The following is a 14322-nucleotide window of genomic DNA, read 5'->3' as shown; positions in this document are numbered from 1 at the left end:
ATAGGCTGTATGGACAAGGATGTTCGTCCACAGTGTAAAAATATAATTGCAAAAAGTGCTTTCTATTCGTAATTGCATTTTCCCTTTGTCTTTTGCTTTTCTGCATTGGAAAGTTGTTTTCCTCACGGAGAACGAAACCCCGTTTCCTCCATCCCCATTCGAATACCACCCTGGAAAGGAAGTTAATTCAGCCTTTAGCAGAAGTAAATCTCAAATGGTTGCTGCAGTCAAAAAGGGTCATGATAAATGTTTGAATACAAACATGTTAGTTTGTGGCTCTCCAGAGGCTTTCCAGAGCATAATCTTCCTGGGACGACCATTCCTGCCCATGGCGGGATATTTTATACAACTAATATTGCACCCTGTTGGGGTAATGTTGAATAGCTGAATTTATGAATACCAAGTCGCCCTTTGTGCGGTCTCCTGATTTGCTGAGCCATATTTTTTAAAAAATATAACATTCCTAACTCACTCCCCAATCCCTCACATCGTGTGCCGCACCTTCCCTCTCTTCTTGCCTGCTTCCTTTGGCGTTGCCAGCCGTACGCTTGAGGATGGCGAGCCATTACTACTCTGTTTTAGGGGAAAACATTGCATTGCTAATTTCCCCACTTGTTCCCTCCTCCCCACCGTCCTTTCACATCGTGCTCTTTGAAATCACATTAGAACAGCATAAGTGCCTTGCACACACCCAACAAGATCGGCCCCACCCCATCCCTCTCGAACATTGTGCACGGGTAAGGCCACAACTGATGTTCTTCTTGTCTGGAAGTCTGGTTGGTGTTGTGGCTGATTCCCAAGTCTGCATATTCACAAGTGTGTCATTTATGCCAGTATGTGCGTAGATGTTGTGTGTCTCTGTGCAAGTACTATTCAAACGTCAAGCCAAGTGGCATTCTCAATTCTTGCTTTTGTTTCAACTTTTAAAAGAAGTTGCTCAGTAATTTCACATCTAGTCTGTTTAATGCTCCGTTTCCCCCCTTAAAATGCCTTCCCTTGGTATACGTTTTCTCATGAACTACGTGGATAGTGAATGTGATACTGAAACTTGTGCTTATTTTACATATTTTTTTTGGTAATGGACTATTCACTTTTTATTTCAGCCGGTCATTTGACATTTGAATGTAGGAATTTCCTTCGGGTTGACCCAAAACGAGACATTGTTTTAGATGTTAGTAGTACCAGTAGTGAAGAGAGTGAAGAGGAGCTGGAGGAGGTGGGAAGAGTGCAAGTTACCGCAGATAAAAAGAGTAAGTTTAAAACATTATTTTTTTGTTTTGTAGAAATGTGTGGAACTATATTACACAAGTTCTAGATTTTTGGAACTAGTCCGGTATATGAAAATCTGTGTTTCATGGAGAAGTCTTTAGATAAATAATGGAAAAGACTTCCTCGTTTTCACACAATATCTGGGATGCATTGCACTTCGCTTATCAACTAACAAGATTTAAAAGGGCGCCATGATTTTGAAAATGTGTCCTATTGCCACCTTCTATAGTAACTTGCAATATTCTTTCACAATTATTCGTTTTCATGTTCCCTACTGTTGAGACCTGCTCACGTCTTGTATAATTACTACTTGTAGATTGCATGAAACGTAACCCGCCATTACAATGTTTGTGGGGGGATAGGTTCGGGGTTCTTTTTTTTCTTATTTCTGGCCTTTGTTAGAGCTTTTGCTGTTTCACCAGGCTATTGTTTATCCCAAACTCATATCTAAGATATATACACACATCGGAGGACTTCTTCATCCATTGGTTTGTTAAATTGTGAGACATATTTTTCTTCCGCCCACCAGAGCATACAGAATGGGGCAATGAGACAGACGACTTTACCAAATGGAATCCTTCACTTTGAAAGTACAAAACCTGTGCACATTGTTCACAAATGCCAAATGTAGTTTCTTTCTCATCATTTGCAAAGCTGGTTCTATTTCTGTTTCACATTTATATAGCGTAACTATCAATCCCAAGGGAGCATCCTGCAGCGGATGCGGATCAAGATAGAAAAAGTCTGCTTAAAGAGAGGAACTAATTATCAGCAGGCCACTTGCTATCAAGATGAGAGAATAGCAAAGAGTGTCAGGGATCTCAAAGATCCATGTTTTAAGCTGCTTTCAAAAAATAGATTCCCCGTTTGTAAACCTTAGGTGTTTAGGCACGGAGTTACAGGCTTTCGTGCCTGGGACTGTTAAAGATTTACACCTCTAGTTTTCAACCTGAAAGATGCTGGTTTAAGCAGGTTGGCCGGAAAGGATCTCACATTTCTGCTGGCCTTGTGATGGGTGAACCTAGCCGTATGAAATGTAGGACCTATTGCTATGAAGGCTCTAAGGGTCCTAAGGAATTTTTTTGAAAGAATTCTCTTATGGACTGGGCAACCATTGAATGAATTTTAGAGCTGCAGAGGCTAATGCCCTGATAGGTAATTTAAGAACTGTTCTGGCAGCTGCATGTTAGACTAGCAGCTGCGTGTTGGACCACTCATAATATGTGTATAGTCTGCTTGTGATGCCCGCACACAAGCTATTACTATAGTCCAACTTGGAAGAGATGAGCGCACAGGCTACCATTTTCCTGGCTAGTAGGGGCAGGAGATCAAATAATTATTTAAGGGATTTAATTAAATTAAATCTGGTCCCTGCAACTGACAGGGCCTGAGGGCAGAAAGACAGGAAGTATCAAATTTTAATCCCAAGTTTCTGACAACCTCCGCTGTAGCAAGGGGAGGAGGACATGGCATCTGACCACCATTGAGAGGGGACAAAGTAATTTGGCTTGCCCAAAAGCATGATCTCAGTTTTGTCTGTTGCGTTTCAAGTTCAAAGCATGCTTTTGTTATTCTATTTATTATTTATTTGTAAATAGCAGCTATTTATTTTGCCTGCACTTACTTTTAAAGTTAAGATACAAAGTATTTAAATTATGGTGTAGTATTATAGCTGCCTCCGATTTGAGTGATTGGTTAGGTGGTCATTTATTCTCATCTCCACAGATGATAATAAGATGCACGGCACAACTGAAATGCATTTATATTTAAAAAAAAGTAGTAAAACTAGATTTGTTTTAAACTAGCATATGGCCACATTTAGGTGCCCATGTTCTGTGTTTTTTCTGGGGTTTATTCTTGCAATCAAAAATGTAAAAGGAATTACCATTACACCTCCTTGCCAATGTCAGGAGTATTTACATTACCAAGTCCATTGTGGACTGGGACAGAAAATGGGCCCAGGCACCAAAACAAAAGTGAATTAGATAGGTGAAAAAGGAGCCCATGTTTGAAAATTAGGGCAGTTTTAATCTTGCAAAGAAATGCTGTATAATTGTTTTTCAAGGTCTGGACGATTGCATGGATTTGAGCATGCTGCAGGCAAAGTTTGTTTTATTATCATGAAATCAGTTGTAAAAACCGGCCCAGCAGACAATGAAACAGGTCCACAAACAACCAGAAAATGGCTCACTCACTGACTTTCAGAGCAGCTATTCAGGTACTGCATGATTGCCTATAGACCAGCCTGACCCTGCCCAAGGATTGTGTGTTTTTTGTCAGTAGAAGTTGCTGTGTAATACCTGGCAGTGCACTGCCATATGCATTACATTGGATTCCATGGGATATATAAACATTATTTTATTTGAGATAATTTTATAAAATTTTAAATAACGGGTACAAGTCAATAATTGCACTAATATAAACACAGTTAATGGGTGTATGTATCGCCAAAACCTAACACATACAAAATAATGTTGTTGAAAGGTGTTTTCCATAGTGGCAGACTCCTGTGACTACCGCCTTCCTGGGTCACCAGGGCAGTCAGGAGTTACTGGGCAACAGTTGCATCAATTGGAGTGGTTCACCGCTGGTGTTGTGGAACCACAGTACTACGTGACCCAAAACTGGATAACCAAGTACTCCTCTACAGCACATGAATCTCTCAGTAGTAAGACAGAGCAGTCCAAGGTTTACTCAAGGTGGTGAGGTGGGTTAGACTTTCAGAATACAGTTTACGTAATATCAGCTAATACAATCAATGTCCAGTCAGTGCTTTACTTTATAAAAGAAAAGCATTTTAATGCACACAAAAGTAAAATATACTGCACACAAAACTAAGAAACTCAGTGAAAACCAAAAGTCTCTACAACACTCTGGGCCAAATTTCAGATCCCAGATGGCAATACAGCACCTAGACACTATGCACTATAAAAACACAGTTAACATTGCATTAAACGTATCACGTTGCGCAAGGTTACTTTTTAGAGCTAGAGCAACAGTACCAATACTTGTATTACAGTGTTAGGTTTTCAGCAGTTGATATGGAGTCAAATGTTCCTGGTCCACCTACTGTCCCACCTCCTGAAGCAACAGAAGTGCCCACCCTTCTTTGAGGAGGACACTGCTCTGTTTCTAGGTTAGTTAAACTGTACCAAGAAGTCCACTGGTTTCATTCTAGATTTTCTGATAGCTCAGCACCCACGGGGACGCTGCTGCTGCTACTCGTGCAGGACACGCAAGGACACAGTTGGAGGCTATGCAATTCCTGGGGCAGGAATCAAGGGTTCTATTGGTAAGTTCATCAGCAAGACATTTCTCAGCTACAGTTGACAACTGGAAGCACCCACAAGCGCCCACAGCACAGGAGAGGGGTCTGGGTGACTCAGTTTCACTTTCAGTGATAATATGGAGCTTCCCCCTTCTACCTCTATGTTGATGTGCACCAAGATCCTTATCTTGATCAGCTATCTGAGGTCTCCTTGTGTTCCAAGTACGAAAGGCTCCAAAAGCCTCAGACAGGTCTGTCTCTGCTCAAGTGCCCAGCTGAGCAGGTGTCATCCACCTCCTTCAAGCTTTCGCCCAGCTCCTTCCATCAGGCTGGCAAACTCCTTTCACCAGTAATCCGTCATAGATGCACCTTCTCAAGTTCAAACTCTATTTCCGGGTCTGAAATGATGGCAATCCAATCCCTGGACTCCACTCCTGGATGTCGTCTTCCTTAGAGACTCCTTCTGGATGCCTTGTCTGAATAATGAACAGCCTGGAACAAACAACTGGCCGATAAGGCCAAACTTTTATCATTCCCTGAGTGACAGGCTAATCCAATCCGAGGGTGTGCTACTTTTGCATCCTGGGTGTCTTTCCTGCATGAACACTGTGTGATCAGTCTGTGTGAGGAGGCCTTTCCGCTCTCTTGGTACCTGTCTGTCTTATCCACCAGAGAGGAATTTTATTTACCTTCAAATCATGAGGCTTTGATCGTTACTCAGCAGAAAGGTAGTGTGTCGTCCCAGCAGAAGTAGTCTTAGCTAAATACAGATAAGAGCTAGTGCCTACAGCAGCCCAACAAGCTTTGCCTAAGAATAGGGAGAGGCACCGGGGAGCTGGGATGTCCAGCAGAACAGATAATAGTTCAGCTCACATTAAACACAATTGCTCATCATGCTCACCCATTGAACCAACTGAATCTCAGTACACCCACCCCACTCACCAAAAACAAGAATAGAACCCAAGTGAGTAAAAATGCACAGACTTTAGTTACCGGGTGGAAGCTGCTAGTTATCCCCCCCTAAAGACAGTGGTGTACGTGCCACTGAGTATAGATTAATGCTGTCACAACTGTCAGGTTACCACAGCCTTGGTCGAGAGGGCATTAGCCACTCTCTGTAAAAGTGGGGTAAACAATACATTTCCCTTGTCCTAAGCCAAGCTTTATCGTCTCAATCCATGTAAACAAGAGCCCTAGTGGACATTCAGGAGTATCATGTTCACTGAGGCCAAGACCAAGAAAACCTACCATACTTTCAGGTGACTTGCCAGGAGATCAGGATAGGGCAGGGAAGCACTCTCTCCAGAGCCATGCAGACGACTTTCTGTCCCCTAAAAAAAGAATTATTTTAAGAGGAGATTATTGAAAATTGACATACAGCAATTGCTATTTCACATGAAGTGTGCACACCCAAGTTGTAAGCCACATCCAGATACTGGTAGACACATTGCAGCAAGTAGAGTGGCAAACGTCCACAACGAGGTCAAAGGTACAACACGAAAGGCTAATTTGAAACAACACATTAATCCTGGAAATTGCACTAGCACATATTTTTATACTGTCTGCATCGACTCTTCTGTGTACTAATTCATGGTGGTGTAGACTTCTGAAGACAAGTATCTGGTTTTCCTCACAAGGATCTTTTGCTCTCAGTCATATGGTCTCAAATAATAATCTTAGAAATTAGCATGGTGTGCTAGTTGAGTATTGCAGGCAATTGAAAAACACACTAGGTGGAGAGTTATAGACTTGTAGAAAATGTGTAAATTTAGACCTAATGGGAACATGTGCATGTTAAGTGGGATAAGAGGAAATTCCAGGTGTATTGTTTGATTTCTTGTTTATTTTTTCCATTGGACCTTTGATGTCAGTTGCAGACTTAAGGATGGTAAAGGGGCTAACGCCACAACAACACATTAATTATTTTCTAAATATAAGTAAAGAGTGAATGTGCTGTCCACCCTGCTGGTTGCATCTTGGTCAGGTATGGGAGTGTCTATTTCTGGTATTGAGCGTTGTAGAGTGCAAGGCTGCCCCGTACAGGCTCTCCAGCGCTAGAGAACTCGACTGCTCCAAGACCGCGAAGAGAAAAAACCTGGATGTTTAGAAAAGCCACAAATTTAGACATTTCAGGAAGATTTCTTCGCTTGGGCTTTAGCAGAGGTGGAGGGGTAAATTGTTCTTTAGTTTAGGCACTAAAAACCTGAACATCAGCCCCCTGCCTGACTCGGTTGATCTGAGGGACCAAGGCCAATTTCAGGGTAAAGGATCTTAGGCCCCTGGGTGGGCAGTTTTGCTGATTAAGGTGCCTAATATATTATGGACTCATGTTAGCGAAGGCCTGGTAGACAAAACAGATGGATTTGAATTTTATATGTTTCTCAGTCAGAAGGCAGTGGAGGCTCCGGGCTGTGGCCAAAGAATTGTGCTACCACATTCTGAATTATTTGAAGTCTCTTAAATGATGCCTGAATGATGCCTAAATACATAACGTTACCAAAATCCAGGTGAGATCTTATTAAAGCCTGAATAATAGTCTTTTGGGTGGAAAATGGAAAGGTCCATAATATTTTCCTCGAGCATCTCAGGTTTACAAAATAGCATGAGGTAACAACAGTTATCTGGTGGTTGTAAGTATAATTACTGTCCAAGCAAACACCCAGATTTTTCACTTCAGGTTTGAGAGTAGGAGGAGGGCCCAGGTCTTCAGGCCACCACTGGGGGACCCAAATATTAGGCAGGTTCCTAACCGCTGTTTACACGTTTTTCCTCCTTCACACAAATCAAAGGCCTCAACAAGCTCAATGGATCTTTTGATCCAGGAGAGACTGTGGTTAACCATACACAATCATTTCAAACCCACCCCAACAAATTTAAACACCGTGACCAATGTGGCCATGGAAGGAAAACTTCAATCACTAAAAGTTTCAAGGCTTTATTTTACATTCACAAAGCTAAAGTCACAAACTGTGCGCAAAATCAAATTGTAAGGATAAATCAACACCGTTAGTTGCCCAAAACGGTGAATTAAGTTTAATCTGCGTAGCATCAACACCATTAAACATTCAAGAATAATAATACATATCATTAAAGAAACGATCTATGAAATAGAAACATATCTCAAACCAGACTGTGTTGTAATTTGTCAGATCAAATTAAATCGAGATCAAGAATCCGGGTTGGAAAAGAGTTACCCCTACAACTAACCAAATTAGGACATGCATGTTTAGGAACAGACTTAAACATGCGGACAAAAGACAGAAAAGGACAAAAATAATTTAGAAAGCAATCTCGAACTAACTAGAAAAATTAAATTAGTAGTTGTCAGCATGCTAGCATCTATTAGGGAAAGAGCATGTCAAGGGAAATAGCATTAACATGAAGATATGCCTCTTCTCGGGTCAGCATTCAAGGATTCTTTGTTAGCAAAGCTTGTAGATCATCATGTAAATCATCAGTAAAGCTTGTTAGAAGCACCGTCAGGGAAGTGCAGAACATGAGCTGCACAGAGAACATCAGGGGACCAAGAGCCAAGGAAAGAATTAACAGCATGAGCGCAAAGAAAAGGACAATTCTGATGACTGAAACTTACTAAGTCCATCCCTAAATTAAAGTACATAAACATCTCTGAATTGACAGTTCAGTGGCCTCACATCACATTAAAGAGGCATCATCCATTCAAAATTCAATAAAATGTCAGGTTGCAACAATCCAGTATTTTCTCAGGTTTGCTCAGAAGTCATCTCCTCCTTCTGTGTGAATTGAACAGTCAATTACAATTTTCTATCAGCTGCAACAATACAAATTCTTCCCAGGGTATACAATGGACTCATCACCTTCCCATGTGAAAGTACATGTTGATAGAAGCAATTCATTTCACGTTTAGTCCATAGAAATGTTCTGGAACCAACGTAATTTAGAAACAAGTCTTGTAAAAATAAACAAAGGAACCCTCTATTATTCATAAGAACATTCCAATGTAAAAAGTAATGTTAGAAAAAGAAGAAGGATTTATCACTTTTACTTGACTGCAAATACGAGGTCTGCAGGTCTAGTTGTGCTAACACAAGAAGTATAATGCATTTAATATATTTGTTAATAAAACACACATAATATGCACATTTATAAATTCAGCATATTTAATACATCATCAGAATAAGTAAAACATTTCATTATGAATTACAAACTTGTTACAGCATCACGTTAGGTATGACAAAGAAGTGCGTTTATTTCTATGCGCACGTCTGTTTAGACTCATCACACATTATTGAACATTATAAATCATAATTCGTTTGACTACTAGCAGTTACTCTAATGTTTGAGTTATACTTCAGCATCATTTAAATATCTTGTAATTCATTGTTAAATCCGGTAGGCACAGTGGTGACCACCGTAAATGAAAACATGAGCACTTTTAAAATACGTGTCAGTGCAACTTTTCTAGGTTAGGCTGTTAATCATGAAAACTTCTGCTGATGTTTGGGTCATTAAAAGCTTTACTAAATTTTGCGCTCCAGTGCCACCAGAATATTGGTTTTGCTACCACTGAACTTCAGGTAGTGTAGTTCCATCCATTCAGAAGCTGCCCACATGCAATTCATGAATCCTGGGGAAAAAAAGCCTCTGTGATCTTTGGTATGAGAACAAAAGAACACAGTAATCAACATGAGGATAGGGAAAGGGGAACTGAGGCAAGATGAAGGGGGGGACATAAAGTTTCCTGGAAATTGCTAAGAGGCATGGGGATTTTTTTCTCTTCTCTGAGCAGAATTATTTATATATCTCTGATATATAGGACAGTACGATATACAATGACTACTTAGCACCTTGTTTGCATGGTTTACTACAAATCCATACGCAAATTCATGATTCTTTTTTTAATAGCAACTAAAAAGTTAATAATAAATGACTAAGCGAAGCATACAACCTGTGCAAAGTATAGTTGTGGTTTGGAGGGAATGTCAATGTTGCGTTTTATTGATGGTTTGAGAAAAAAAACGTTTGCGTCTTACTGGCTTCCTAGATTTTTGTTGAAGAGAAGAATTTGTGATTGACATGGATGTTTATAGGTTAGTTAAACTATTTTATAGCAGTGTTTCACAACAGATTCATAATTGTGGCACCAAGCGCGCTTAGCTTGACATGTAGTTTTTTCCAGAGCAAACTAAGCACTGAACCATGGGGCAGTTTTGGTGCAGAAGAGTGTAGTTTTCATTATCGAAGGAAGTAACTGAGTTCCAGTGACATGGACACAGTTCAGAAACAAATACTGAACTGGAAAGAGAGGAGCAATTACATGTAGTTAGCTTTCCAGGTTTTGAGAAGTAGACAAATAGCTGAAATGACCCAAAATCTAATGAAATACGTCTGCCCGTATCATAGCAATGAACAAAGCTTTGTGAGAGATTTTCAAGCCCATACAGCAATTAGGGTAGCAAAGCACCACAACCAGGAGAATAATGAAATTTGCATTTTGTGATCACTTTCAGTCTAATCAACAGGTAAGCTTAGAGGTGGTCTTGAAATATAGGCTGCCTCATGCTTTAGTCTAAAAGGGTGTGAACAAAAAGAGCTAAAATCTTTCAGGTTAAACGTCTCAATTACCTTGTGCACCACCTGTCTCCTCTGCAGATGTTATGAGAGATGTCACTCAACTATTGGGCCACTTAAAAGTCCATCTTGTGGCAAGCATTCATCTTTTATTGACTGCACTTCCATGTAGTCATTTTGAATTTTTACCAAAAATAAGGGTGCTATCTTTGTTCAGGGACCAGCCCATTAGCCTTGGCATTCTACTTGTCGTGTTTTTCTGGGCCCTGACTGAGATAGTCTGCTAATGTCTGCTGGATCATTGATGTCGGATCTAGTTCACTCTACTCACATTTGTACTTCCCAGTCAAAGATGCATATTCTGTCATACTGCAGATTGATTGAAGTCCAGTTACTTCATATTTTTGGAGTCTTCGGCTCACATCATACTTCTACACTTTTGTTTAAACCCAATTTCTAATCAATCTTGCATGATATCCCTCATTAACTAAGATTCTCCCTCCTCTTCCTTGCAGCATATCAGTTGCCAAAATGTTTAGGTGCTTGCTCTTGAAGATTCAAAACTCTGATCTCACCTATTTTTGAGCCAGATGTTTCATTTTGAAACTGGTATCAAAAGCATACACCAAGTAGAGCACCTGTAATGAGTCAAAAGAGAATTAAAGTAAGGATCTCATAACCCAGTAAATAAAATACTAATGATCCAAACCACTCATCCAAATGAGATGGATGGGCCATCTGTCTACAGGGGATAAACCTTTACTTGTTTGTTCATAGGTTTGTGTTGCTTGTCACTAGCTGCACAAACACAATCTTTAATCATGGCATTGACTTGGGCATCCATACCCACTTACTCCTTTATTGTGTGTCCAAGGTGGCCTTCATGCCCTAATTATAAGATTCTACCTCTGAGGTTGTGCGACGGTACAGATATGTCTTGAGACAGTAACATTTTACCTTACTTTAATTATAACTCGGCAGAAACTTTGAAACAAGGTTCAGATTCAACAGGGAAAGCTCTCTCCCAGGGCCTTTTTGTTAAGCTTAAGTTCTCGTCCCTGGCCACAGACTCAATCCAGTCATCTTGTGAAACACTGCGTGACCTTAGTGTATCAACCAGTGCAATCAAACAGACTTCATCTGCCAAAACTTCCACTATGTTGTCAGATTTGATTGGATATCTACTGATGGTCTGCCATCATTTTCTTTGTGTCCTGGAATATCAAGTTGTATTGGCACAATTCGGAGCTCAGCCTGGCATTCTTGAAGCATGGTCTCTCACCACATTCTTATGTGTAATCCAACGCTGTATGGTCCTCCATCAAGACACATCTCCTGTCCAACACCAAAATGTTTTATGTTTTTTTTTTTTTTTTATCTCACAGCAACACGCAGACAGCTCCCTCTTGAACAGAATACTTTTGTTCAGCTCTGATGTATAATGCTTGAAGCAAACCTTGCCTTTTTGTTTTTGTTTTTTTGAAACCACAACACCTTTATGGGTCAGAACTGCTCCTAAACCAAGATTGCTGTAATTGACAGTTGCAACATGCCTCATTCAAATCATGTCCTTTTACTACCTTTTCTTTAGATGTTTCCTGTTTCACCTACTCAAATTTTGATTTACACTCTGCATTTCATTCGAACACTTTTTTCTTCCTGAGTACTTTTTTCATTTTTTTCAGCTTTGGTGACAAAATTATGGATGCACTTTGACTAAGTTTCACATACACCCAGAAATGACCAACTGTGAGGAGGGGGCAACATAAATTGTGGGGGTCATTTCAGGAGGGAAGCAGTACCAGAGGAAGAGTAGGAAAATGCACACATATGTGACAACGGAGTAGTGGATTGGGATTGCGGGTTCGGAAAGGAAAGGATATGAAGCCACAAGTGAGGTGAAGAGAGAAAGGCAGATGCAAGATCAATAAGGGGGATCAGGAGGTGAAGCAAAAGGGAGAGAGACACAAGAAGAGAAGCACATGGAAAAAGAGCAACATTGAGCGCAGGCAAGAGAAGCACTCAAGGGAGAAAGCAGAAATGTGCAAACTCTTGAAATGCTTAAGCAAAGAGAAAAAAATAGGTCCTTAAAAATGAGCAGTGGGAGTATACCGGTAAGGAGGCTGTACTTCAGGAAAGAGACAAACCGAAGATGGACAGGGCAAGCTGTTGAATAAGAAGTAATCAAATGAGAGTGACAATAAAGCCAACCAATGTTGAGCAGTGGGTGGGCTTTAAGTCCACAGTAAGCTGACAATTGGTCTTTTACTGCCAGGCAGCTTGTGTTGTCTTGGAGGCTCGACCTAAAAGTGGCCATGTTTGGAAAATTTATTGTGACGAAATCGGTGTTAAAATTAAGGATATGTGTATCAACAGCATACTAATGAAACTTATCCATAAATGCTCGCATATCAAGGTCAAGAGGTGTGTGTTTCACCAACATACGACTGGCCTGGAAACAGCAGTTGTGCATATCACTTTGTGACATAGGATGGTACACTGGAATTGACTTTGCTGTGTGCCAGGATAGCGCATAAAATATCCTTATAGATACCTGACCAGGCTCCTTGGCCTTAAATGGCAGTATAAACGCAATGAGACATGCGTGATAACGCTCAGCATGTGTGACCTTGCCTTGCTTGTGTGGCAGAAACCACAGACGCTGGTACTAGCATGATGACTCTGCACATGCTTGTCTGACTTGGGGAGAGCATATCAGCTACACTTGTGCATCATCATGGGCCTCAGATACGATATTGCCAGCTGAGGAGAGATTGAGGAGATTTTGATGACCCGAAAACCAGAACAGTGGTCATCTTTGGGGCCAAATTGACACTGCCCTTGGATTCTTACCATGAATGCATGTAAACAGAGCTTCAGCTCTGGCTCACTAGGAATTTAACATCTTGAGTAAGGTGAAATATACAGTATACACACCTGGTTTGTGAAATATACAGTATACTCACCTGGGTCATAGGAGCGGGCTGTAGATGTAGTCCTTGCCAATTGCTGAGACTAAAATAATTTGATTATCTCATGCAGACAGGTTTCATCCAAAGATCACCCTCAGCGCCAGAGTGCTACCAGTACTGGAACGGAAGATAGATTCAAATAAACACATTATAGATCCCTCTTCTGATGATAGAGATGAGAATGTTTGAGGAGGCAAACTTCAATTTTTCATGGCCATTACACTCTCCCATGGCACCAATTCATCTAATTTGGGAATTGGAGTTCATTGTTTTGCTGAGAGAGCCTGAGACGTGCCATAGATTCAGATTTTCTTTTTTACTACAGCTCTTAGCTAGTGTTAGTCTTGGTTTAATGGAAGTAAAGATACTGCTGTTGCTTATCAATTCAGTTTCTCTGACCTTATGCACTGTATAATGCTTAGAGGTATTAATAGGCAGAAAGTATCTTACTCTGTGCATGGACATGCCTTTCCGAGTTTGCTTGTTCACCAAGTGCAATACTTTAAACTCATGAGTGCGCCTTCATGTCGGGGAAGGAATGACTGGAAATGGACTGAGAGCGTTGGTGCTACTTGACGAATGGCTTTGCATTTCTGGAGGATGCACTATACATAGGCTCTTTAACTCCAGATCAGAACCTACATTTCCCATGAAGGCACAGAACTCTCACAATGTTTGAAAATGACAGTGGCTATTTTAAAGATATAGAGTACAAGTTTTGGCGTGGTCCATCTGGTCATTGCTAGACAATCAAGACACTTTGGGCCAGATGTACAAAACTTTTTTCTTGTCGCAAACGACCCGATTCGCAGAATCAGGCCATTTGCGACAAGAAAAAAGCATTTTGCACAGACCCAATTTTACGATTCAGTAATCTATTTACCGAATCGCACAAAGGGTTTGCGAGTTGCAGTTAGGAAGGGACGTTCCCTTCCTAATTGCGAGTCGCAGTGCAACGGATGATTGTCTTGTAATCGTGAATGCAGTCACAAAACAATCACAGCTAGCCATTCGCAAACGGGAAGGGGTCACCACGGGACCCCTTCTCCTTTGTGAATAGATGCGAAAATATATTTTTTCAGAGCAGGCAGTGGGCCCACGGATTATGGTTTCCTAAATATACATGTGTTATAGTTTCAGGGAAACTATAATGCATGTATATTTAGGAAACCATAGTATGAGGAAAGCCAAAGCTCGACCATTGTTCCAAAAAGCCTGCAGTCTAGAGCTGTTCTAGAGGTTATCCACTATAGCGAAGTAGAG

The 14322-nt window shown here is 40.7% G+C and overlaps 1 protein-coding gene across 1 annotated transcript in view; it reads left to right on the top strand.

The window, feature by feature from the left end:
* The window catches only part of SREK1IP1 (SREK1 interacting protein 1), a 120133-nt gene that overhangs the window by 7271 nt on the left and 98540 nt on the right, over positions 1-14322 (top strand). The window contains exon 3 of the mRNA XM_069222737.1: positions 1104-1250. Coding sequence (XP_069078838.1) covers positions 1104-1250 — 147 coding nt within the window. The remainder of the gene's footprint in view (positions 1-1103; positions 1251-14322) is intronic.

This window comes from Pleurodeles waltl, chromosome 1_1 (genome assembly GCF_031143425.1).
Source record: "Pleurodeles waltl isolate 20211129_DDA chromosome 1_1, aPleWal1.hap1.20221129, whole genome shotgun sequence".
Classification (NCBI taxonomy): domain Eukaryota; kingdom Metazoa; phylum Chordata; class Amphibia; order Caudata; family Salamandridae; genus Pleurodeles; species Pleurodeles waltl.
This window is presented reverse-complemented; position numbering and strand designations above follow the sequence as displayed.